At 41.1% G+C, this 27,424-nt stretch overlaps 1 protein-coding gene across 9 annotated transcripts in view; it reads right to left on the bottom strand.

The window, feature by feature from the left end:
- Positions 1-27,424, bottom strand: part of LOC100642674 (dystrophin, isoforms A/C/F/G/H) — a 439,133-nt gene that overhangs the window by 391,281 nt on the left and 20,428 nt on the right. For 8 of the 9 annotated variants that reach the window (XM_048406314.1, XM_048406316.1, XM_048406313.1 and 5 more), the window contains 9 exons: positions 25,349-26,752; positions 24,928-25,152; positions 24,210-24,725; positions 23,504-24,141; positions 22,960-23,107; positions 22,447-22,560; positions 22,168-22,344; positions 21,984-22,091; positions 21,502-21,613 (listed from right to left, as the gene is read on the bottom strand). In XM_048406314.1, coding sequence (XP_048262271.1) covers positions 21,502-21,613; positions 21,984-22,091; positions 22,168-22,344; positions 22,447-22,560; positions 22,960-23,107; positions 23,504-24,141; positions 24,210-24,725; positions 24,928-25,152; positions 25,349-26,752 — 3,442 coding nt within the window. The remainder of the gene's footprint in view (positions 1-21,501; positions 21,614-21,983; positions 22,092-22,167; positions 22,345-22,446; positions 22,561-22,959; positions 23,108-23,503; positions 24,142-24,209; positions 24,726-24,927; positions 25,153-25,348; positions 26,753-27,424) is intronic. The other variant, XM_048406325.1, reaches the window with a different exon arrangement.

Genomic DNA, 27,424 nt, shown 5'->3' with positions numbered 1-27,424 from the left:
GTACGTAGGTATGCGACAGGGGAGAGCCAGCGTACTTGGTCGGAAGGGAGGTAGAGGTGGTTCGAAGGCACGCGCATCGGGGGTAGTTTACGAGGAGCAAACACGCTCGGCTATTTCGCACGATAGGGTCGAATGGACAGACACGCGCTATTCCCTCTTCGTCTACCGTTTCTACCCCTGTCCGTCTATCTCTATATCTATCTGCGGCCGCATCCCGACACGCATTATCTGCAGGACGCACTGATAACGCCTGCACTGTTCCCCCCTGCTCGATTAATCCGTGTGCTCCCGAGCAAATCCTCCCCTAAAAACGGATACACACAGAGCACAAAGCCGTTCGTATTCGGATCACAGACGACGACGACGACTGCATTTGGTAATTAAACGAGTCGAGTCTGGTTGGCCGGCTGGTCATTCGGTCTGGGATCTGTACACGATGCCCACCGATAGCACTCGCTTGGTATTTTAATCGTCTTGGCAACCGAGTTACTCGCACGAGCCTCGATTCTCTGCCACCCGAAAAATATGTTGTCGCGTCCGTGCAATGTCTCTACTCCGTTTTTTACGGGCGACGCGACGATGGAGCAACGCGTAACCTTATTTTTTTCGGGATTCTACTGTGTGCACGCGCGCATATTATGCTTCGCGACAGACGTATATAACCTGCAGCTTCTCTGTTTGTTAATCGCGAAATAAATCGGGGATATTTAGGTACATTTGTATTCTTATGAGCACGATCGACTTAATTAAACATGTCGGCATTTAAATTTTCCAACTGGTCTTTCATTTTGAATATTTTGTACATTTCCAAGCGTTAAAATTTCCTACAAACGTACAGGCGTGTCTATCAATCGTAATAAAATTAAGCAATCGAGTAAAAACGAACGGCTCGAAGAAATAGGAATCCGAGGTAAATTGAGATAAAACAGTCGGCGCTAATCTCGTTGAAGGGTGAACTTTTTCCGTAAACCAATCAACCGTAACCCAGAAACGTAACGATAGTTCCGGTATCTGAATCGCCTTAACCGACACGCCAAGTTCCGAATGGATCGGAACACGAGAGAAAAGAGACAGAGAGAACTAGAATGAAAGTTTCACGAATTTAAAACGGGCCGCTCTTCCCTCGTTTCTCGCGGGACAATGATACGGCTACGTAAAAAGAATACCTCGAACTATACCTCATTGATTTTCTACGAGCACGCCCATGCAATAGTGCGACCATTGTTTATGCCGTATCTCGGGTGGGTGATTTTCAGGGAAGAATCGCGCATTGTTTTAGCCAAAGGCAGAGAGAGGAGGCCGCAAAGGGGATTTGTCGGGTATTGTCCCTCGAACTAGCGCGAAACTAGTCTATTCTATCCGTGCCTGTTTCCAGCCGCCCAACTGCTTAGTTCCATTAGCGCTTCTATTTTCCAAACGAAACTCTCCGCCGGTGCGATCCGCGCTATCGAATTACGTGTCGCCGTAATAAATAACCGGAACCGTTCGGTGGATTAAAGTATTTCATCCCCACGTCGCACCTCGCGTGTCGATACAACGCAGAGGCGTATCTTATCGAGGTCGATGTATCTTTGGAAACCTGGGACGAGGATGGTTACAACCTCGCTAACGGCGCAATCAACTTTTGAGGGCTTTGAACGCGTTTCGCGTTTAAAAGAATGTTAGAAATAAATTTCAAGCAAAATTAAATTGTATTTTATTTGTCGATTGTTCCGTAATTTATCGCTTTCTACCCACCCAACTGTTACAACGTGGTCAAATGTGAAAATTGTTTCGTGTAGCGTACTCGTCGATAAAAAGCGTAAAAGGAACGAATTCTAGTATATAGGTAAATCTGCGGACATTTTGCATGTTTCGTTTCATTAAAAAACAAAGAGACCTCGATTCCAAAGAGTTTCACCGTAAAAAAAGATATCGAAATCGGTAATCTGCTGTGCCACGCAAACAGTCAGGGTCCACGCTGTAAATTATTCCAACAATGATTTCACGATTTAAGTATTTAACGACTAAAAGATTCATCGGTACGTTAATCGATCGTTAAATAAATCGTTGTATTTATTCGTTATTAATCACCTACCGAAAAAAACCACGTAAAATATCGCATATACACTTTCAGAACTGTCAAGCGAATCTATTCGAATACGGTGAACGTCGCAAATTCTATTGTCTTTATTTCCACGTAGCGTGGCTCGTTTTCCATCGACCGCGAAACGGTAGCGATAATTAGAACTTACGTGGAAAGCTGGCCGCGAGCAATCGGGCCACTCTCTCCAAGCGTAACCCGATCCAACGTAGGAGATATATAAAGCTTTCATCGGGCACAGGGCGAACGTTTAATTCAACACAATGGCAGGGTCGGCCGGTGCAGTTCTGTTGCATTCAACGAGAACGAATCGATGCCGCGTTTCAAATCGGCAGTACTTTGAATAAAACCCGTCCAGCCGGGGGTACAAAATGATGAGATGATTAATGGAAACCCCGTCATAAAATTCAGACGCCCTTCGCCGCGGATCCCACTGTCGGATGGCCTGATTCACGGGCAAGCTTGGTAAAACGAACGCCCGCGGCTTTTACGAGGTGCTTTCCTTTTTTTTTTCTTTTTTTTTTTTATTTCGTAGGATTTTAATGACGCGCCCTCGAAAAAAAAGAGGACGAAGAAAAAGACCGGGGAAAATCGGGTAATCCTTTTTACACGCGCACGATCGAGCAATTCGAATTAAAAGAATCGCGACCGTGTCGTCAGGATTACTCTGTGTTCGAAATAAATCGTATCGACTTTGCCAAGTACAATCCTGACAAAATTGTTCCGCTAAATAAGATCTTAAATATTGCATTTACTGTCGGATTATCATTGTTTTCTTCCTTTTTACGTATCGCATTTACGATGGTGTTAACAACGTTTAACCGAATGTTTCTTTAGTTTTGGCAGAATGTATTTCAATTACGAAATTGTGGATAAATCAAAAGGTAAACTTTGGAGAACAAGCGGAAAATAGACGATAAACCTATGAAAATAATATCGTTTTGTATGAAAATATTCATCAACAAATTGTACGTTAAGTAAACGATATCTTTTCTTTTTTTTTTTTTTTTTTTTCATAGGAAGGAAAATTACACTAACGAAACGTACAACACACGCAACGAATCGGTGATCCGATGATACGCAATCTTTTGAAAATATCCCCAGGGCCACCGAAAGCGATATTCCTGCTGTTCGAACGATATCAGAAAATACGTGACACAGGGAATCAAAACATCGAGACATTGTATCGATATACGTCTGTCTAAAGATTCGTTTCCGGGGGCAAGGAAACGCGTGATCGCCGCGTAGAAGCGATTTCATCCCCCGTCTTTGCCTGTCGTAAGTAACGTTGCTTTGAGACTCAACATGCGCTACCGTCCCACGAAAACATTTTACTTTGGAAAGTCTTGTTTTCTCGTGCTGGCAAAGCGAATGTATAAACGCAGCTGGCAGCGAGCAGGCGCTGTCGCGTTTATTTAAGGAAGCTGAAAGGGCATACGCACGTTGAAGCAAGAAGATGCAGGAAAATAAAAGTAGCCAATTTCGTCGTACTTCGAACTGCTAAAATTCGTGGCAACGCGCTCGAAATCATAGGGAATGTTGGTGAGGAAGGAAGTTGAAGAGTAGAGACGCTGGAAGCGAGCAAAAAGAACACGACAATGCCGAGAAGCTTGCGACTTCGAGCGTCTTAGGTACTTTGGAGAGAGTAACGAACGCGGCCATTGCGCGCAAATGAGGCAGAAGGAAAAGGGATGCCGGGCATTCGAGAAGAAAGAAACGAAGAGGAAGGTTTGTCGCGAAATTAATATCAGAACCGGCTAGCTCTACACAGGTATCGTTCCGAATCGCCTTTTTCAGATTTAACGCTGCTGCAGAAATCGGCTAAAGCGAAATCGATTAAAACCGCTACGTAAATAAAGCGAAGCAATTTCTGTGTCAGGATGGCTGATTAAATTTGTATTAAAAAGCTAGCATCTGAGCGTAATTAACGCGATCGAGCTCGCCGTAAAATGCATTTTTAAACGCGTCGATACGAATTCGTACGAATGGAAGGATTATTACAAATTCGTTGCACTCGTTTCGCGATCGCACACACGCGCCGTTCGTTTATTCGTTAAATTTGCGGAAGGTGTTGCGCGACTACTTAACCTCCTTCGATTTACCATACGAAATACGGAAACGAACGTGGAAAACAGACTCTGGGATTTCGTGCGAGAGACGGGGGCCGTTCGAAATTTCCGCGGAACGAGCACACAATGCAGCCAGAACAGAAACGCGCTTACTTGGCTGATGTACCGCGATAACATCAGCAAATCCGAATTAACGTGGCACGTGATTCGCTTTAGCGCGTTAAGTGTTAAACTAATTGCATGGAACGGGCCACTGTCTACGGGAGATTTACTCGCGGTGAACGGGAGAATTTTGTTTGTGCCGGAATATCAACGCCACCGAACAGAAACGAGGAAAATCGCTAGTTTGCCGGGCGTACAGAGACGGATGGAAAGTGGAACAGTCAGATGGAGGAAAGGAGTCGATCGGGAAACGTCAATACCGACGTTCTAATTTTCACCGCTTGATAATTTAATCGACACCAGGCTTATCCCGGCGGTCGATCTCTACTCGGTCATCGAATAAATTAATTTCACGTTATTACGGGCGGCACGTGAATAATCTATCAACCTAGAATCCCAGTTAATAATGTAGCCGTTGGCGTCGATGATTAAACGAGATGAGACGTGCCGACGTTTCGACCCCCACGCACATTTCACACCGCGAGTTCCAGCTCGAAATTTTCAAACGTAATCGATCCAACGCAAATATTTTATTTGCCTATTTAGCGACACGGCCAGCATTGAAATTCCAAGCGGGCAGAACCAGTGACACGTTGTTCCACTCATCCGCTGCCCGTCCCCTTAATTAGAAGCTTCGTCCGAATCAATTAATCGCGAATAATTACCCGTTACAAATATTAGTCGTAGGCATGCTGTCTACAGTACGCGTACGAAACAAAGTATCGGTTAAAATCCGAGGAATTTGTATAACGCGTGTACGTAATACATCGTTGTTCGATGATTTTTCGAAGCTTCATAGTTCGCCAGAAAGAAACGATCGAAAGCAAAGTCAGTACCGGGATTTCGTTTTCGCGTTATTCGATGGATGCATCGATGAAACGTTGCGAAATAGCTGGTGAAGCACGACCATTGTCTTTTGAGCGAGCAACCAGCCGAACTTTCGACTATGAGCCGTGCATACGAATTGTCGAATATGAGCCGCGCGTCCATTCAGCCGGCTCGATATACAGAGAGTCGTGAAAACCTGATGAAAGCGAAGGAAAAACGAATGGTAGGTCTACGTCTTATTCAAACCCGTCTACCAGACCGAATTAAACCGATAAGATTAGATCCATTGGAGTCACGTATCGGTTTTTTGTGTCTCGCGCATCTCCGCTTCCGACTTATTCCTCCTTTTCCTTTAAATCAACCGTATCTCGAAATATCCTATTAATATACGAATATACTCTGTCAAGGGAATTATCCGGCAAAAGCTATCACGTTAATAATTCGTGTATTTATCTGCAGGGCAAAGTGTTTTTCTCGCTGTAATAGCCATTCGTTTTGATTATTCGTTCGACACGTGTATTATACATGGAATATACGTCGGACGATCGTATTTCCTACCGAGCATTTTCATGAATTTGCAAACCTCGTAACCCGCGTGAAACGTAATCGAACCTATAAACAGAGAGAAACGGAAAACCGCTGGGAATGTCGGGACCACGAGGTGCCGGCTGCGCTCGCAACTCGAAATCGACGTCCGGTAAACACAGCTTCTCGTTACTACTCCCACTACTTGTCTCGCTAAGAAGCAACACCATACACGCTCTACTGGTTATACTTACATGGTATATTTCATAACAAAGCCACGCGACTCCGAGAGAGACGCGGCACACGTTTGCACGCAGTGCACACACTCGCAGATCGCAGATCACCCACCAAAAGAAACGAAAGCACGATCAACCGGACGAGCTTAGGCGTATCTAACGAGTACCACGACACGGACAAATATACACGCGCCAGAGGACGACGCTTCACGCGCCTAACACGGACGAAATGCGGACAAACGACGCCGAGATGTTTTTATCGCGTCGAGATTCTCGATGCTGCGACGGAGAACGCGGTCGCCTATCCGCGGGAACTTCGATACGAGGGAAACAAGGATTTATATTCGATGGACGTGTCGTTACCCCTTGGCCGTCCAGGGTCGTACTGTGTTTTACCCCGTCGCCCCTTTCTTCGCGAACCCGGCTGCACGAGAACGTGGCGAGCGCAAGCGCCGTTTCCACGCGCCAGCGAAAACCTCGTCGACCCTCCACGGGGGTTGCTCCCGCGGTCAATGTCACCCGACATCCCTGACTCCGGCTCCTGACACCGAGATATAGCCACTTTAGAGCCAGACGGCCCGAACCGGCCCATTTTCGACACCGATCTCGATCACGATTTCTCGGAAAATTTCACGTCGATCGCTTTCCACCGCGAATGCTACTATAGAAACGCTAACGCTTCGATCTGTTGCTTGCACGCGCAGCGTAATGTACCTAGACACTCCCGATCAAATACCTCCAGGCACCTCCCATATTTATCAACTCACGTGGATTACGAATTTTCAAGTGGTTCCAATTATTTAGGAAATTAATTAACGCTTAGCGATATTTCTTCGTATCTTCCGACTATCGTTGTCGCGTCGATAATTTACTTTTCTATCGATGAAGAATGATTTATCGCGATAGAAGGTATTTAAAAATGTATAATTTATGGTGCGCGTGTGTGTAACGAGAGCGTTCGAAGAACGTCGCTAGATCTTTCGGCGATAAAAATTTGCCACTAGGAGCAATGTTTTACAAGTGTTTCGAAGTGTACCCTGGTTGTACCACAAGTACAACAAGAGTCTTCGAGTACTCCGACGAATCAATAATATTCTTCCGAGTTCGTTTTTACCGTTCGCAGTTGTAACAATTTTCTCTGTAACTTTTTAACTCCTCACAAGGAACCGACCTTTTCCCTAGCAGCTTAGTTTCGCGTTATCTAAGGTTCGTTGGACTTTCAGATCTATTTGTCTTCATAGGTCTAATGGAACGGTTGAACGCATCGTGTACCTAAGTAGTTACCTAAGTTTTAGATATTCTTGGCTATTTTCGATGAGAACAACGTTAGAAGTTCTTCGCTTACCTTTCATATTTTTTAACCAAGCCTCTCCGACTTCAAAACAACGACTTCTTTTCTCCTTTTGATTTAGAAAGTATTTAATACAGTAGATTAATACCAAATGAAAAAGTAAGCTGCTTAAGAGTCTGCTAGATCGGATTACAGCGACGATCAAGGTTTGATTTAATCGGATCGCGAAATCGACGTCGTTCGAAACCTTTCCTCTCTGGCCTCCATAAATTATTCGATTACCGGATCCGCCTAAACACGAAGAAACAAGCGAAACGAGTGTCCAATAATCGCAACTTGGACGTGATAGGAAGCGATCGGCCATCGGGCAACTTTAACGCGCAGAACAGACGAAATTGACGTAACTGGTCGTCGTTATAACTGAATGTTAATCGGTGCATTTAATATCAACGACTTGAAACCGAAATAATTAATTCCATTCTCGAGGACAGACTATTAGACGTTAATTCGCCGGACCGTGACGAACTCAATTTGCGAAGCGTTTCTAGCGGAAATCGTCCCAGTCGGAGCAAAGTGCTTACAGTCGATTAACGGGATCGACGTCGTCTGGCGTTGCTCGTTCGTTTCGACCTTGGTGACAACAACGCCGTTTATGCATGCGATACACGTGAATTATAACCCACCGTATCCTACGTTTCCGCGGAACTCGAATCCAATTCAAGTTTGCTACGATCCTCGGACAACGCTGTTAAAACTCGCACGAAGTCGATTTAGTCGAGAGTAGAATTTTTCTGTATCTGCCCGAATCGTAACAATCGTTCGATCTACTTTTACGAGAAGAGTAAAAATTCTACTTTTTTGGTTATCACCAGGAACGAGAGGGGAGTGCGTTAATCTGCCAGCGAGGCTCGTTCGATCAACCCAGTAGCGATATGCAATTTTCTGTTCGAAGAGACCAAATATTGGAGCTTCTTCTCGATGACTTTAACCAGTGGTTGCATTCGTTCTACCGACCATTTTTTCTCTTCTTTTCTTTCGGTGACAACGCTAGGCGAACGGAGGTTGAATTTGTATCGAACAATCGCCAATATTCTACGGTAACAACGATATACGCTCGACCCAGATTACACGATCCTCGATGAGAAATTCGATTCCATGCAGCCCTGTTGAAGCTGTCTTCGTATCGGAGACACCGACTATTTTTTCACGATCAATATTTGCAAAACAGCGGACGTACCGCGGCCATCGAAATTACTCCGCGAGCACACACACGTCACCGAATCACGTCATTGCTAGAAAAGAAGCATACAACGGAAGCAAAATATTCATTTGCTATTTTTTCTCAAATTTTCTATTTTTTATTCGTTCGACGCGTTCATATATTTCTGAAATATTGGGATCGCTTGCGTGGAAAAATCAACTGTACGCGAATGAAGATGATGAGAAAGCTAAAGCGCGATAAGAACTAGAAAAAAGGAAAAGGAAGAGAACACGGTGAACGAGCATTGTAATCTACGGCGCGAAAACCGTGGGAAAGCTTTTCCCTGATGAAGAAGAACTTTTCTATCGTGACACAGAGAGCAGCCAACGAGACATCGAAGTGAAAATAATTCAGCAGCGTTAAAAGCCGAATCTCTCGTTCGGAAGTTACCGAAAATGGAAAATATCGGAAGAAAAACTGAAAACACCACAGACTTACGCTTCGTAAAGAACGTTGCGAGGTTTTAAAGTTACGCTGTTCCCTTAAAAGGAAACGATAAATTTTCTAGGGGGGGGGGAAAAAGAGCGTACCGTGGTGTTACGATCATGAACAGCTTTCGAATATAGCTCGTTTCGAGAGCAAACAAACGAAACTGGCATCGAGGAACAGAAGGATTCGAGAAAAGAATTATCAACGTCGTCGTCCGACTTCTATCGTCATCGATAATTCCGCGAGAAACGACCGTCGTATTTCAAACATCGCTATAAAAATTCACCGGTTAATGAAAAACAGATGGGAAGATTATAATGAAAAGGAGAAGAGAAAAAAATATGAAACTCGCGATAGTACTACTGGCTGTGGAAGAATACTTTGTCCCCGAGCGTTCTAAAGTCGTCCTTTCTGTTACGGCTTCTGTTTCACGGGTTAGCGATAACGCGATTTTTCTCGGATTTCCCTGGATTTCCTGCGTAAGAGAGACGAAGAGAGAAAGGAAGAAAAACAGAGATAGGATTCAAGGCACGAAGAGAAAGCAGCAAGATGTAGAGAAGCAAAGAACCAGAGGGTGGCACGTGGAAAGGCGCCAACAACGGGGCGCACGATTTACGAGATGTCCCCAGGGAACGCACTGATTTCAAATGTTTCCAACGTCTCACCTTTACCTTCTTCCCTCGCATAACCGTGCCAATATCGAGAACGCTTTTTGGGCCAAGAATATATCGCGTTATGATACACGCATTTCGTACGTTAAGTTCGACAAACCGATTGAACGAAGCGAACCTTCTTAATTAGCCAAACGAATGCTAACTATCCGATCCGCATACGTTCGAACTCCAAGACAATTTCCTTCTTTCATCTTTAATTTATTCTTTTATTAGATAAATTTTCCTTTTTAATATTTGCAAGACGATTTTTTATAATATCATTTTGTAGGAGCAAATGGGTCTAAACTTAGCGAAAAGTATCGTAATTGTAGCGACGAAGAATCCCCAAAAATCGATCGACGAAAAGGAAGGACGTCTCGGTACTGTCAGTTCCAAGCTGAAAGATTATCGATCACTGGCCGAGCGTGGAGCGAACTTCTTGGTCGACTCGAATCACAAGCAGCGCTCATAAGTCGAGCTCCTTCGCCGCGATAAATTCACGCGGCGCACCTGCTACCATTCGTGGCACCCTCGCACGCATTCATCCTCGGCTGGTAGCGGACGAGAAGCGAAAAGGAAAGAACGAGGAGACGAGAGGAGAGCGGTAGCGTGTCAGTGTAAGACGGGGATTTTTCAATATGCTATTCTATGGCTTGTCGTAAGTGTAGGAACCGTGATGCGTCCCTCGAATACGTCCTCGAATAAACCAACACGCTACGAAAAATTGCTACCGTCTTTTTTACTTTCAATTCTTCCCCGCTCTTCTTGCTCTTAGTTTCTCTTCCATTTTTTTATTTTCGTCGATTGCTTTTCTGCAAATCAATTTATCTCGACCTGATTTTTAAATGCCGAACGAAGAGCGACGGAAAACGATCGACGATCCGCGGCGAAATTATAGCCGTCTATTAGAATTCTCGATTTGCGGGCTGAATTGAATTTAGAGCGGACCACCGCCACTATCGATATCGACAAATGGGTTTCAACCGTGCGGATAAAACGTACGTCAATCTCGTGAGATTTCCGTGATTCTTACGACCGGAGCAAAGTAAATGGGAAGTCCAAACCCTTTTTTTCTTTTTTCGATGGTGCATTTTCCACGACACAAACGAAACGCGCAAGGAGGAACAATACGATCGCGCGCTACATCGAACAAAGGCTGAACAAACCGGACGAACCCGAGAAATGCGAAGCGTTCTTCGATTTACAGTCGCTGATGGGCGGTTAGCTAATATCCGTAGGTTGGTTTTTAATCTCGACCGAAGCACGGGTGATTACTCGGACGAGATTTAAAAAAGGAATGCCTCCGAGTCACAACAGCTCGAAGATTATTCCTGCGTGCTACTTTCATTTCCTCTCGACAAAAGACGCAAAAGAAAAAAGAAATACGAGCTCGTCTCGCGTTAAACGCGTTTACAAATTAATTCGTGGCAGCTATCTTTTTTATCGGGCAAGCAAAAAAAAAAAAAAGAATCAACGCGTTACAAGCGCTTTTAATTAAATCCCTGTTTTATTTCACGAGTGCTCTCGAAGCACGGATTAAATCACGGACCGCATAAATCATACCTCTGGCTGCGATATCGGTCAGCATTTAGACCCAAAAATTCCTGCGACGTGAATGAAATACGGTCGACTGGCGGATTTTCCAAAGCGATTTCGAAGATCCGACCGTGATATCAAATTCTCTGCCATAAATGTTCCAATAATCCGGCGTCGCGATGCTTCCCAGCAACACCGCAAGACAGATTATGCAAGACCGACCTCTCGTTATGCTTGTGTTAGGATCCTCGGAACTGGCTCCGCGCTCACGCCATTTCCCATTAATCTTGTCCATTGTTCCCTCCGTGCGAAACTCTGGATTCTGGAACGCTCGCGTATTATTCCCCCGGCGCCGTCCTCGCCTCTCCTCTCCGCGTACAATCGCGCCAACTTTTGCCGGGGAACGTCGCGAAATCCGACGACGAAACCCCCGTTCAAAAATTAGAAGCAACTACGCCTCGATGCTTTCGACGGTCTCTCGTCCAAAGGCGAAGAATAAACGATATTTCGAAATTACGCGATTAATATTTCGATTACTCACAAGTAACAAGGATATTCCGATATCCTCGTCCGAAAATAAATACTCTTGACCCGATTTATATGAAATTTCTTTTTCTCCAGTGGTTAATCCCAAGTGGTTGATAATCGACGATAAGATAAAATCGAACGGATAATCTAAATTAAAAGTTTAAAGAAATATGCACAGATCGGATGCTGAAAAAGGAAGGCAGTTGGCCACGATCGTGCCGAATAATTACGTACTTTCAAAGAGAAGTTCGAGCGCCGACCTCGACCGCAGACAAGAATTCTAATTTCGTGCAATCGCTACCTGTTCGATGACGAAACAGGTCCTAACTTAACCGTAGACTCGTGCGAAAGTGGTCGCGTGCAAGTCAAATCAAAGTTTCCCTCTAACCCGATGCTCTTCGGGAAATATCCTTTTCCATCCCCTCGAGAAACTTGCCGCGCAAAGTTCCGTAGACGGACACGAGCGTAGCGAATTAATTACGTCCCAAGGTTTGGATACGAAAAGGAAACTATGCGACCGGAGAAGATCGAGAGGAAATAAATTTCAGCGAAAGATTGAACGAACGCAATTCTCGAGGATCGTGAACGCATTCCACTATAAAATGGCAAGGCGAGGATTCGCGATCGGACATCGTTCGAGCTCGCGTTGCTCGGACACGAAACGACGAAGCTAGAGCTAGTTGTGTCTTCGCGTTATAACGACATTAACGTCCGCCGGAAGCTATAAAAGTTATTACTAACACCACCTTAACGAGCGTCAAAGATCAGTTCGTTCCTAAGTCCAAGGTTAGCATCGTGACATTATTAAATTGCTGCGACGATTTAACGACTCGAACGCTACGTCCACGGTGTCTTCTACTTCTGCTTCGATGGGTCGAAGGAAATCGAGGAACACCACCAGGATGACGCGTTATACGTCCTTTAAACGCCGCTATGAAAAACTCATCGTCCGTGTAACGACGTCGACTATCATGGTGGACCTTCGTCACGGAGAAACGCTTGCGCGAGTACGTTTCAAATTCTCTGTATATCGGTATATTCCCAGATCTTACAAACTTACGCGTAATAAAATTATCGTTGTCCGTATACTAAGTATATACTGTACGTATACTAAGCGTCTGTATGCTACGATATTCCCAGGTTTACGAACTTACACGTAATAAAATTACCGTTGGCGAAACTTTCGTGTTGAGTCTGCTCTCGATTTATCGCGGAGATGTTCTCGAGCCAATCGTTTTATTCGTACAATCGCGTTCTCCAGCCTTCGCTGTCTAAACCATAGGCTTGCAAGAAAGCCTCGTACGCTTGACAAATCCAACTATCAGTCCCTCAACGACTTTCTCTCCTTTCCCTTCCAATCTTCCCTCTCTTTCCTTCCTTCCCTTTCAACGCTACGTTTTCAAAGAGACGAACGAAAGACTACTATCAGAGTCGTAAAAGAACGTACCAACTACGACCGAAAGTGATTTCTTTCGGAGAAAATTCCCCTGGTGGCTATGCGAATGAATACCTACGAAGGGCCGATAAAACGAAGCCTTACACGCCGCGAATTATTTCACGTAGAGACCGAACTCGACGAGCAAGTTAAACAAGAACCACGCGAATTCTAACATCGACGAAGTAACGACTCGAGAATGTATCGGGTTTGGACGTCGTATTACACTTGCGCGGCAGTCCCGCAGTGAAAACAGTAATCAAACTTTGGTTCGTAAAGGCAAAACCACCCCCGAGTCGGCGCGCGTTTAAGGGGGTTCGTCCCTCTGCATTGGTAACTTCTGCTTACCCGTCCTCCACGCGCGACTCGGATATCCGTACGCAAGACCGTAGACACACTAGACACGATGTGTACGTAATACATATACGTGCACGGTAATTTGCTGGAGCACGTACCATACCGATAACATCGTCAACTTGATGCCCAGCTAGCGCTCAAGTTACACCGCGGCTAAACTTTCCTGGGTACGCGTACACGTGTAAGAACTACGCGTGAAAGCGTTAACTAGTCTGCGTGTTTCGTTAATCGGTCCAATAATACGATCAATAAATCTGGTTTATCGCTAGACAAGGTCTAACTGTAGGGTTTATCAGGAACCGGACCTATGACAATATATCGACTCGTTCGAATACATTTTACTAGTACAGGTATCAGTGTTAAAATTTCTCGTGGCGTTGTATCAATTATTCGAGTATAACTTTCTATGGACCGGCGCTTGTAAACGTTGCTACGTGATTCCAATATTGGATACATTTTACAAAACTAACGTTTAACCAATTTAATCTTTCGTGTTGTATACAATTTTACGGTCCTAAAAAGGCGTGACTTTAAACGATGCGAGAAGTGATAATTCACACCATCTACGAAACTCGTAGATTAATGATTTCTTCCAAATAAGAACAAACAAACCCGACCCGACCAACGATATCTAGCATTCCACTGCACGCTGGTTAAAGATAACACCAGGAACCCTCCGATCGTTCCAGTTCACAGAAGACAAATACATCCCTTGGAGACGCGGAGAATGAGTTACAATTGATCACGGATAGAACGGAAGGGCAGCATGATGCATCGTTCTGTTTGCGGAAAACAAGGGAAAACGGGACGCGGTCGAACGAAATCCAAGTTCCGCGAAGGTGAAATCAGCCCCAGGTCTGACCCCGGTTAACGGCCCTTGCGGGGATGAACCACGGCTGGCATTAGTAAGCTGGCTGCTTCCTATAGCATGACCACTAACTGCTACCCGGTCTTAATGGACCGTTTTACCCCGACCAACCGAACGACCTACCACCGTCAGATTACAAGCCTGACCGCCGTGGCTACGCTCGCTTAAACCGCCCCTAACTCTGTTCGTGTGCCCCTGTCGCCCCTCTATCGTCCTCTCCCGCCCTCTTCATCGTCGAGCAGCCCGATCGTCGGTACAGTAATGAACACGGCTTAGACAGCTTCGACCAGGACGAAACTGGAGAAACCAGCCGTCCTTCTTCTCCACCGGCGCCGCTAATTGTTACAGCTCTCTAACGGATCCGCACGATGCAATCGCCACTCCTATCTCGTTGCACTAATTCCGACCCGAAAATAGTCGACTTAACACGAGGATCATCCCCGTTGGGACACGACTCGCACTTTCCTGGAGTTGGACATCGGACTCGGATGATTTTTCGAAGAAATCGGACACGGAACTTGCGAAGGAACGTGGCAGGAAAGACGAAGAAGAAAGGGATGCTCGAGTTTCGAACAAACGAGAAGCGTCGACGCGTACGTTCGGCGTGAACGTTTTTGATAACACAAAATAGATTTTACGAAGAGTCAACGATGCCGAATTGGAATTAAAATCGCAGGTAAGATGGGAAAATGGTCGGGAACGGCTTTAAACGAATAAAGAATATCGCGTATGAAGCGTCGATTAAAAGAAGATAGCAATACATGGGGCAATTGTGAAATTGCTATACCTAACCTTAGAATGTTATGACCAGAATTCCTGTGGAGTGGGACGAAATATATCGCATTTGCACGCAATTCCGCGCACGGAGTCACGATCATTGTCCGGGGCAAACACAACGATAAACGCATTTAAAATCGTGGAAGCGTTATTATCATTGAAATTACGTTAATGAGGGTCTACGTTCGCTGTTTGTGGAGCTCTTGACGATTCACTAATGAATTGCGATAAGAGAGGGTGAAAGAATAACCGGGTGGCGGGAGTTCGGTGTGGCGTATGAATGAACGAGTAAGCGTCAGTAACTCTATAGATCGGCGCGTGCTCTTCGTCGCGAGAAAGGCCAGAAAATAGGGAAAACAGAAAACGAGCAAAAAATCTAACCGAGAAGTCGAGATAAAAAGCAACGAGAGGCAAAACACTTCGGATAACTCAATCGTATTTTGTATGTTTCGTTTGCAGTTTTGTTCGATCAATTTACGTTTGTTAAATTCTGTCTTTTCACATAGTTGTTAGAAAAGAGAATTTCCACGATCCACTTTCGTCGCCATTTCTTGGAATGTTTTGGAAATTTCTTGGGACCTATGGAACATTCTATAGCCGTTTCTTCCACTTCCATTTTGTAAAATTTAAAGATAGTATTCGTTATCAATGTCTGATAAATCTTTACTTAGATCACGCTGGAATTGAAATATGCAATTGCATAGACATTCACGGTAAAACGATAAGTAGATCCTTGATATTCGCGTCAAGAATATTTTACGTAGCATAGTTTAAAATTTCAGTCGATGAAGGAAAGCGAGAGAGTAACTGTCCTTCCATACTTTTAGCTGACCGCTTGCGAAGCGTTCTTCAAGGATTATCCGGATCCGTACGCGTCTCACGTTTCGTCGGAGGACACGGCATATCGAGAAGTTAAGGATGACAAATTCATGAACAAGAGAATATTCTGCGAGACTACAGCTACCTCCTCGTTGCTTGACTTGTTCAGCAAGCTGCCGAAGAAAGCCCGGGTACCTCTCGTCCAGTTATTTCAGTATCCTCGACAACGTGAATCACTCGATCGGTTGAAAGAGAACCCTTTTCCAATTCGAGGACAAATTAACAGGTACTGATACTCGAGGAGTCTCCATCATCCACCTGTACGCCAAGCGTTTGATCTCGTTAACGAGGAACCTCGAGCACAAGAACCTGACGGTCGCCTCGGAGACGACCGAGTACATAGCCAGCTACTTTCATACAAATAAAACTGTGATGACGCAGAGCACGATCGTTCGATCGTCCCTGAAAGGTCTCGCGGGTCGAACGAACGAAGGAATTTGCCACATCGAGGCAATTAGACACGGCAAGAAAACGACAAAGGTATGGAATAAAATATGTCGTCTGTCGAGTACGAATGATAACTAAAACGATAATCTTCACTAGCAACGACGTATTCTTAGGAATTCTTGGAACACAATGAAGCCACGCGAAGACAGGACGTCGCCTTCGATTAACTTCATAATATGGCTCTACGTAATTTATGCTCTGTTACACTTGTTGGTCTTTTTATTCGATTATTTTTTATGGAAGATTAAATTCCAAGTGCATTCCGCTTTACCGTATATGGTATATACGTTCGTAGATTACTATCTATATACGTAGCTTTGTAAATCAAATTATATTTTTATATACGAACGAATTTATAAAGCGCATTAATCATCGCCAGCAACTTGATATACAAGTTTTTCGCACAAGTAAAATGTTAGCAAGTAACGTTAGTACGATTTGGATGAACGCGTGCGTTCGTTTTGCGAGTGAAGTTTCTTGCTCGAATGCGAAGTCGAACGTATCTGGCGAGCAGAATGGAAACGGATATAAGAGGAATGCAAAGCTCTTCTCAGACCGACGTATCTCAGTCGGTTGAATGAATTTATTCGCTTCGTCTAGACCTAGACAAGGAACGTATTTGTATATCTATACGTTCGATCGAATCATTTTACCTTTGAGACTGCGGAATAAAAATCGTGAATGCAAGAACAATAAAATGCTGTTCGCATACGGCGCGCTTGTGGAAACGATGAAAAAATTTTAACAGAAATATCTCTACCTTTTGCCAGATATTTCACGAAATTCTCGTATGAAACCGGCGAGTACGTGAGTGAATGAGAGTTAATGCAGCGAATCGATATCAAAGAAAAAAATGTAAATTTAAATAACAATTCCCACATTAGCCTTTAATACAAAATCTCATTGCCGGTAATGCGTGGTCACCATCGAATTACATATTTCAGCGTCTAACGCAGGCCCCAAAAAACCATTATTTCACTCATCCATCCACCCCTCGTCATTCGTTCTCTACAACCTATGTACCCAGTGGGATTATATACACCACCACTGTCCTATATTACGCACCACCCACAAGCCTATCCTACGAGCATTCATGCGTGCCAGTAACGTATGGCACGACGAAACCACCCTATCAGCGTTGGAAGCTTTTTCGTAGTACAATAAAATTTCACGGCTAAGCTGACTCTTATTAGATCCCGGAGAAGTGCCCTTCTTCTTATTTTCCACGTAAATCCCTACCAACTTCCCTCGTCTTCTTACTTTCTTCGAACGCGTTGCGTATATTGATTGAAATCGAACGAAAAATTTAGTCCCGCAATTGAAGGAAAATTCGCTGAGAAATTTTCGAAACGTTGCTCTTCTCTTTTCCTCGAAGCGAGCCTCCGAGCCTCAACGAATAAGCGAAACGATCCTTTGATTATATTCGGTCGGCGTTAGAAATCCCCGAATCGTCGAAAAAATAAAGCGTGTTCAACGATATTGTGTTTTTCTGCTCGCGGCCGAAAGACACTCTAGCAGCGGCGAGTTTGCGCGAAAGCAAATTCCGTGGAATAATCGCGCGGCACAAAGAACGCTATAATTCGGTGCACGTCGAAAAGCGATTTTCATCTGGAGATTCATTATTCGGTGGAGAGTTTGAAGGAATTATTGGCAGAGAGTAGAGGTGGAGTGGGGCCAGCGGTGACGGCATTTATGATGAAAAGGGCTGAATGCGCGCTTTGATATGCGAAATTCGAAATTCGGGGCAAGATAAATACGCGCGTTCTCCTGCCAAGAGGATTTTGTTCGATAGGAAAGCAGCACCGGTGAGAAATAATAGAGGGTCAGCTGCACAGGGCGGATGTCATTACCAGTCGCCGCATAAAAAGCTGTCTCTCGTACAACAGCCTGCTGCAATTAGCACAGCGTCATACAGTACAATCCCTGTGTCAGCACAACAGCACAACATCCGATATTTCTCATCCGTACGTGTCCACGGTCGCGCTGGAAAATTTTATCTGTATTTTTTATTGCAGCCACTAACGCGCCGCGTACAGCAGAAACACGATCCTACGAATTGTCCGAGTTCGATCCGCTATCGCGTATATAAAGAGATAAATATCGTTGCACGATGATCTATGTCTGCAACTTTCGCCCTACGATATTTTATATTTGCGTTAATTGTAAATTATCGTGTGCGATAACGTTTAACTTCTAATGCGCTAGAAAATCCGTATATTCGGCGAATTTACGTTTCGACCGTAATAAACAAATAAAAGAACAAGAGAAATAAAAGATTAAACATTTCTCGCGTTGACGGCGGATGCTAAAAGGCGCTCTGTAGGCCGAAAGTTTCGTGCGTTTCTTCTTTTTTTTTTCTTTTTTTTTTTAGCCTTTTCAATCCATGTTGCTACTGTAGGCAAAAAACGTGACCACAGGAACATGAAAGTCTTAATGAGCTCTCTCGCTAACGAGGAACGAGTTTGTTCAGGTGAACATCCGTTCCTCTTCGTCGACGTACACGCGCTAGGCTAGTTGAGAGCAGCTTTTCTGGGATCGGCGTAATTCACCGTTAACGTGATCACGGCTCACAATATATCCCGCTAATCGCGTCAGCTCGAATCAACCTACAATCCGTTTTCACGTCACGAGACTGCTAAATATTATGTTGCGCAAAAGCTACCAAAAGCTCATTCGGTTAATCAGCTTTATTTTCCCATGTACTGTCTGCGTTTACTACATACTACGTAACATACTACAACTCACTCGGTTACTCATTGACGCGCGAATTAACGAACATCTGAATATTTATCGATTAACAACGGATCCCTAAATTTCTAGCATTCTTGGCTGCATCGATATTCGCTAATACATTGCCGAATTTTTTAGATGTTGTCGCGCATATTATTTTCTCATTATATTCCACTCCCCTTGTCTTATTTCTTAGAAAAAATTATTCAAGAGATTACTTTACTCTGCTCTTATAGAACAGTGCTATAAGAACAGAGTAATCGTAACAAACCAGAGACTCGGTCGGCTAATGTTACGCGTTTGATCACGATAAGAGGCGAACCTCTGGGAGTGATTCGATAAGGGAAAGGCAGCATGAACGTATCCCTTCTCTGCATTCCTTAGGGAAACATAAAAAGAGACCGCCTAGATTTTTTCCCTAATCGATCGGGCGCAAGGAGAACTCGATTATCCTCTCTTACGTATCAAATCAATGAACTCCCAACTCCCAACGACTATGAACCGTATGAATTTCCATTTACATCGAACTCGCACATTCCTGATGGCGACAGAATGGAAAAGATACTAAAACGATTAGCGAGGGACACGAGATATAAAAGAGAATAATAAAAAATAATATTATTCCAGAAGATGGATCAAAAGCGCCAGCTTAATCCTTTTGTAGGCCCCCAAACTTTAGTCAAACGAGCTTGATTTCATCTAGATGTAACACCGAAAGGTCTGACAGAGGCGAAAGACAATGGAGGAAGGAAGCGTTGGAAACAGAGAACGAAGAAGAACAGAGAATAACGAAGCCTTAGCTATCTTCAGCCTGGTGGTGTTCTACCACGACTACATTAGGCGGCTTATCCGCTCATTATGCGGCCCGACGATCGCGCTTATACTACAAACCGTCGACCTTTCCGTTAAGCTCTCCGCTTTTGGATCAACAATCTCACGTTCTTCCTTCCTGAACCCGCCGCGATTAAATTCAACGCGATTCTGAATCATGCGCGCTGCTGTAAAATTTTAATTCAGCTGGTTAATGGTCCTGTACCCGACGAGGGCTTAAGCCTTTTAGTAACAACGAGAAATTTTAACGATTCTAACGTGCATTAACTCCTTCCAAATCTCACAATCTCGTTTGGAAATCGGCCTCTAATTAAAAGACGACACTCCTAGCAACATTTATCAGTCCTGTTTGTGGATTATGTAATCGTTTCTTTTTCCTTCTTTTTATTTTAAAATGAAAATGTATTTTTTACGTAATATTCTCTGCGATATACCGTTAACGTTGTTTCATTTTCCTAAATATACTTTTCCAGTACTTTTGTTAACGATAACGCGATTTCCTTCAAAGACGTATATTGCGACAATTAAAACGACGATTAGATCGAACGATCGATGCCTAACTATGGATCGAGTTGGAATTTCTGTGATTATTTATTTGTTAAAGTATAAACGAGAAACATGACGCAACTTTAAAATCGTACAGGTTTATTGCGTCGATTCGTTTTCTGTCAAAGGATTCGAGCACGAATCGTTAGAGTCCCCGATTAAAAGAACGACGACACGGCGTAATTTATCGCCGTTGACGATTCTGAATGCATAAATCGATCGACGGGCGAAAGTAAAAAAAAAAAGGGAGTTCCACTACTCGGTGAAAAGACTGCACTTAACGTGGCGGATATATATCGTTGTACGGGATGGAGTGGAAGTGATATGTGGCCACGCTTACCGGACCGACTAAACGTACTATTTATTGTTCAGTTGCCAGCTTCCTCGGAAAATCCTCCAACAGTCGCAAAGGCACACAGTTAGCAAGAGTTAGAACGGCTTTCATTGCTATTGAATTTTTAAAGGCCAACTGCACGCGACTACTTTCTCTACAAATTGCCGATATAAAGAAACCTGTTACGTGTTTGCGAGATGCACTTCGGATATACTGTTTGACCAATAACATTCCATATACAAAATTTAAATTTGAAAGAATATTACATTTAAAAAATATTTTACATCTGCTTTAGTTTTAAACACTTAGAGATTAGAAGAAAGTAGATACATGTTTATTTTAGACAAGTAAATTATAAAGATGTTTAAATATGGTCGAAATAAAAATATCGAATTAAATAGCGGTTGAGAATTAACAAACATATTTCATATTCGATATACCAAGTCTGATTCTACTGTATCGAATAATACTCCATCTTACGGCAGACGCCGAAACTAGACAACCATCAAATTCAAATTGAACTCCTTTCCCGCGCATAGAATATGAAGTGCGATACGATATGACGAATCATGCAATTAACATCGACATTAGCTAATACTAGTCGTTAAAAATATTGTATTTACGTCGATATCATCGGAAAAGTTACATTTCTAAGATAATTTCTTCGTTTTAACGATCTAAATGTAAAAGACTCACCGATTCCTTGTGACGCCGGTCCAACTGCCACTGTAGTTTTGACCTCATGATTCGATGATTCTCCATTGTTCTTCACAAACTGCCAATCTTCTCTTAGCTTTTTCAATTTCTCCTATTAAAGACACAAGAGGTAAAACAAAATTGAACACGAAACAGAACACAAAGCTGAAAATACAAATTATTAACGCACGGTCTGCCCGCACGCCAGACCGTTAGTTCGAAAACTGATTTGTCAGAGCGCCATTTTTTCAACTTTAATTTTTCTACAGAATTAAAAGTATGAACATAGTAACAATTACTTTTTACATAGTTGGTACCTCGTTGTAACGGAATATTCAAATATTTAAATAGTAAATCTTTTATGCAGATATAATACGAATTTTGAAACAGGCAAATAATTTGGTGAGTGAAAATTTATTACGATTTATTCTTTTTGAAGAAAATTATATTAAATTTACTATAATATAAATTATTCTACTTACTTGTAATTCTACAGAAATAGGCTGTTTCGCAGACTCGCATTCTTTTTCTAAATTAGTATAATTCTCTAATACATCTTTTACTTCCATTTCTCGGTCTTCGACCTTAGTCTACAATATAAAATGTTCTTAATTTATTTTCTGCATAAAATTTTGCATTGCATTAAATACATACTTTCACACTTACCATAACGTTACTAATAATTTCGGCTCGTTCTTGTTGGGATAATTCTCGGGATATATATATTCTCGTTCGGGTTTCCATAACCCACGTCATAACATTATCCAAGGTACAAATATATTTTTTAAGAGATGCAAGTTTATTTTCGACATATTCACGGTGACTGGAAAGGCTTGTGTTAGCCTGGAAAATTAATTTAAGTAAATTACTTAAATTAGAATCGTTTACAATTTTATGACACATAATATTTCGATTTATGTATTTCAAATAAATTTAATATGATACCTTATCCATATCTGCAAGTAATTTATTACATTCATCTTCTCCCGAAGGAATACCGTTTTGATTTATTAAATTCTGTAATGCTCTCTTACGGGAGAGAAGTTCCTCTTGCCTAGCCTAAAGATAATAATTATTTTAAATTAACATTTTTTATAAAATCCATTGTATGTAAAGAATATTAATCTAATAGTAAAAGGAGCGACACAGATCATTGCTATTTATGTCTTGGCACACTCTAGATTGTGCAGTCATGGTATGGAAGATATTATTAGGTTCAGTTTCAATTTATTTGATAACGTTATAACGGCTACTACTTCAAAATACATATTCTACGATCAGATATTCGATAATAAAAATTTATTTAAATCGTTTATAAAAGTAATAAGTAATTCAGCATAGTGAAGTTATAAACTAATATATGTTTTAAGAACATGTTAAATAATTACAGTGCCACGAATATTAACAGTACATCTTTATGAAAACTTTTAATTATTTTATAAATGTAAATAAACTTACCTTAATTAATGACAATCTTATTGATAAAGAGGTCTCATCTGAAGGATTTGCTGCTGACACCAATAAAGAATTAATTTGTTCTAAAATGTTATGAGCGCTTTCTAAGATTCTGCCTTCATTGTTCACTTTTTTTTCCATAGCAAAATTCCTTCAAAAAAAAGTATATAATTATTAAATACAATTTTAAAAATATAAAAACTATTCATGTACAAGTAACAGTGGTCTAATTTTTAAAAAAGATGTTTTCAAAAATTAAAATGTATAAAACATCGATATACAAAAAAACGTAAGTACAATACAATTTAAATTCTAGTTAATTCATGCTTCTTAATTTACATAGAGGTTATTCTGAGTTGATCACTACAGCACCAAAGGCAAATCACAACTGAAATAGCTCAGTAAGAGAAAAAGCTTTGCCTTCAATACTACATACATACCAAAAACTTTGAATTACTATTTCGTGTATTAACACATGAAACTCATAAACATTATAAACAATCTATTTGATAAAGCAATATAGATTATTATTGACATTTTTACATACTTTTCTTTTCGTGTATTTATGTCTGTTACAATATTTTGCCAACGCCGCTTTATCGTTTCAACCGTTTCTCTTAGATCCACTATATCTTCAATTCTAGCACGACTTAAAATACTAGCACTTGAAACATTAATATTATTCATGGTTCGTTGCATTCTAGAGATCTCTTGCTCCAATTCAAATATCTTCGTTTTTGATATTTTATTCTGACCGAGAGAATTTAATTTTTTTAATGACTCTTCCGTTTTATCCATCCAGTCGGAAAACGTTCGACATGTGTTGCAAATTTCTTTCCACTTTTCGTGACATTTATTCCAACGATTATACCTTTCCACGTAACTTTGGTTGACATTTATCCATTCGTCCCGTAATTTATCACTCAAACGTCTAATTTGTTCGGCTTGCTCTCTTCTCAATTGCGAAGCAACATTTTCGAAAACAGTGTTGATCTCTTCAATACTCGGTTTTAGAATATTTAATGCGTTACTGATCTTTTTCAGACAATCTTCTTGACTCGAAAACATTTCGTAATCATCGCCATTCAATGGTATAGAATTTAGAGATCTTGTCACGGTTACGACAGCCTCTCTGATCTTATTGACTCTTGCAGTAAATTCTTGCATATCAACTCCTCCTAAATCCTAAAGAAGATAAGACCAATATAAACAAAACTCTTTAACCCAATCGAAAATGAGATGTATGAACATACCACTTCGACTTTCTTGTCTGTCACATGCTTGTCCTTATCCTTGCTACCACTAAATCTTTTGAATTGTGAACTAACTTCTTGCCATCTACTATTGATACTATATCGTATAGTTTCAGAATATCCAATATTTAATCTTTTCAATTCAACAGCCAAGTCGTTTAATTTTTTAATTTGTTCTTGTTTAGCATCAAATTCTATAGTAAACGATTCTAACTGGCCCTCGTAGTTATTTACTTGTTCAAGTTTCAATGGCACATCACGGAACCAGTCTTCAAACTCTGCTACTATGTTATTATACTGTCGTAGTAGTTCCTCTGCTCGTTGCGCTTGTGTGCGTCTTGTTTCTATTTCGGACATAACTTGGTGCCATTTACTTCTTAATTTATCTTGATGTTCATTTTTTATCTTCTCAGCCCTAACAGGATCGGATATGTGCACTGTCATGACTAGACCATCGCCTTTACTAATCAATGCTGCTGCATCTGGTGCAAGAGTACTAACTTCTGATTTTAGTACCTGAAATACGTACATGTATTAGGATTAGGAATATATATATACCTGAAATTACGGAAATATCGGGTTAAATCAGAAATATTTCTTCAGTTCTAGAATAGGAATGTCAATCCGTTCCGATTCAATTCCAGCTTCGGGTACACAAAATCGCGGGTTGTACCTGATATAATGTAATTTCAGATTTTTAGAGTAACACTATACAAACCTCCAGTCGCTTAGTTGGATCTTTTTCATTAGTAATGCCACCAATGCTCATCAACATAACATCCATCCTATGTAACATACGTTGTGCAGCTTGTTCAAATTCCAAAATACTTTTCTCCAAGCCGGTTCTGGATAAACTAGTTGAAACTTTGAAAGACCTCTTCTCACTAGAAAATTTTACTTCTGCTTTCTGTTGTATTTCCTGTGATAATTTTTCAGCCTGTATCTATATGCAACAAAATTATAAAAAATTTTATAAAGTATTAAACTCCTTCATATTATGTTAACCTTCACCTATTATTATGTATCTACCAAATATTAAAATTATAATTGCAATTATTATGCACGAATTATATTATTAATAATACATAACATATACAAGGTAGATCTTACAATGGCAAGATATGTGTTATTAGAATTACCTTGCCCAAGAGGTGCTCAACATGCTCTCCTAAATTTAGATCTTCTCCATCTGAGCTGGAACTTCCAACATCAATTTCCGTGTCATCGGAAAAAATTAAAACATCATCTGTTTCTTTATCGCTTCCATAGAAGCTTTCACAATCTTCTAACGTATCGTCTTTTGAGATACTTCTAGTACGTCTGAATAACGATAATTTCGTGTTTTTTTCATCAACATTATGATTGATAGTATTACGTGATTTTGAAAAATCTGTATCTTTCTTCGATGTCAATTCTTTGCCATTACTGTGCTCTTCCCTGCCTTTTCTAGGACTGATCTCTGACGTGACAGAAAGATCAGCGGTACATTTTGAGTTTAACTTTGCGTTCATTTCATTATCTTCAAGAATAAGATATTCAGCTATGCTATCCGTATCTTTCCACATGGAATTTTTTTCAAATCTATTTACTTTACACGAAAATTGCGGACTTTTTATTAACTTGCGATTCGAAATTTGATTATCCGATGCGTTATCCTCAACATCTAATTTAAGAGTTAATTTTTTAATGCTTTTTGCCGAATACGGGTCTACTGTTCTTTTCTTTTTTAAAATAGGAATAAGTTCTCTTTTCTTATTAACAGTTTGATTTCCACTACTAACTCCACTACATATTTTTACCCTAGATTCTTTATCTTCTGTATCAGTATCTACTGACTCTGGTTCTGTTTCTGTGTCTTCAATAATCTCTACTCTTTCAACAACTTGTGGCATTAATCCTACACTGACATTCGCACTTGGTAATATTACATGATCTTCGGGAGATGCAACTGACTTTATTATTTCCATTTCTCTCACTTCAACGATACGGAAGGGATTCATCTGTGTGTTATAGTCAAACGGTTTTGAATCTGTAGTAATCAGTGTATTAGAAGAAACTTGGGAAAACAATGTGCTATTTTTCGACAAAAAGAATTCTTCATCGGTCATATACACATCTGTATCAGGGGATGAAGAAGGTGGATCGTCATCTATATGAACGACTTGTGGTTGAGAGGTTTGAACAACATCGGGTACAGAACTCATATCTAATTTTCGTCTAACAGTCCTACTAACATCTACGATTTTAGCTTTTACTTTCTCAGATTTTACGGAAGATTTCCGACTTCGATGAACGATATCAACTGGTGAACTTTCAGGTGTATGTATAACATTACATTGACTTTCATCAAATGCAGGATTAAGATATCCTATACCATATACCTCCTCATTTTCATCTATCAATTTATTTTCTTTTTTAGTTAGTTGCACCGAAGTTTGATCCGGCTGTTTAGACAATTTAGTGCGTCCATAATTGTCTCTCCCCTTAGTTTCTCCCACCTTACTTTTTATTAATAAATTGTCTGTGATTTTGTGGATCCATTCCTGTGAAAATATGATAGGTAACAGAAAATTCATGGACAGGCGTTAATTGAAAGAGCATTGTTAATAGTGTGACAATATCAAGCATGGCCAAAATGAAAGTGACAATGCATTTCATTGTGCAAACAAAGCTTTTTCTTTGCGTGTATCCATCACCAGTATAAAAATTTGGAACACATTTCTGTTCATTCCTTATTCGTTGCTTTTGCAAATCATATTCAGACTTCTGTATAAAATTCTATACAAGGGGAGAGACAATATCATAAATAACTGATCAATGACAAGTATTTTCCATCCACCAAAGTCTATGTCTGCTTTTTATTATTAATGGCAGTATTATTTACATAGATAGAGACACCTCTTGGACAGCTCCATAACATTCACGAATATGTACCAATATAACTTATATATAATATTTGTACAATAATGTGTTAAACATGTACATAGTATTAACAATCAAACTTAAGAGGTAGAAATACATATAATTGATTTACACATAAATCTTTAAAAAAACTCATTATATGCTTTAGTGAACTAAAAAATAAATGCAAAGCAAAAGAATTCATGAAAAAATATTCAAAAAAAAGAAAGCTTTATTAATAAAACTTTAAAACCTCAAATGTGAAAGATTGACGTATTACATCAATTATCATTTTTAGTGGAATTGAAACATTA

This window comes from Bombus terrestris, chromosome 1 (assembly GCF_910591885.1).
Source record: "Bombus terrestris chromosome 1, iyBomTerr1.2, whole genome shotgun sequence".
In the NCBI taxonomy this organism is placed as follows: domain Eukaryota; kingdom Metazoa; phylum Arthropoda; class Insecta; order Hymenoptera; family Apidae; genus Bombus; species Bombus terrestris.
Note: the sequence above shows the minus strand (reverse complement) of the source record. Positions and strands in the feature narration are given on the sequence as shown.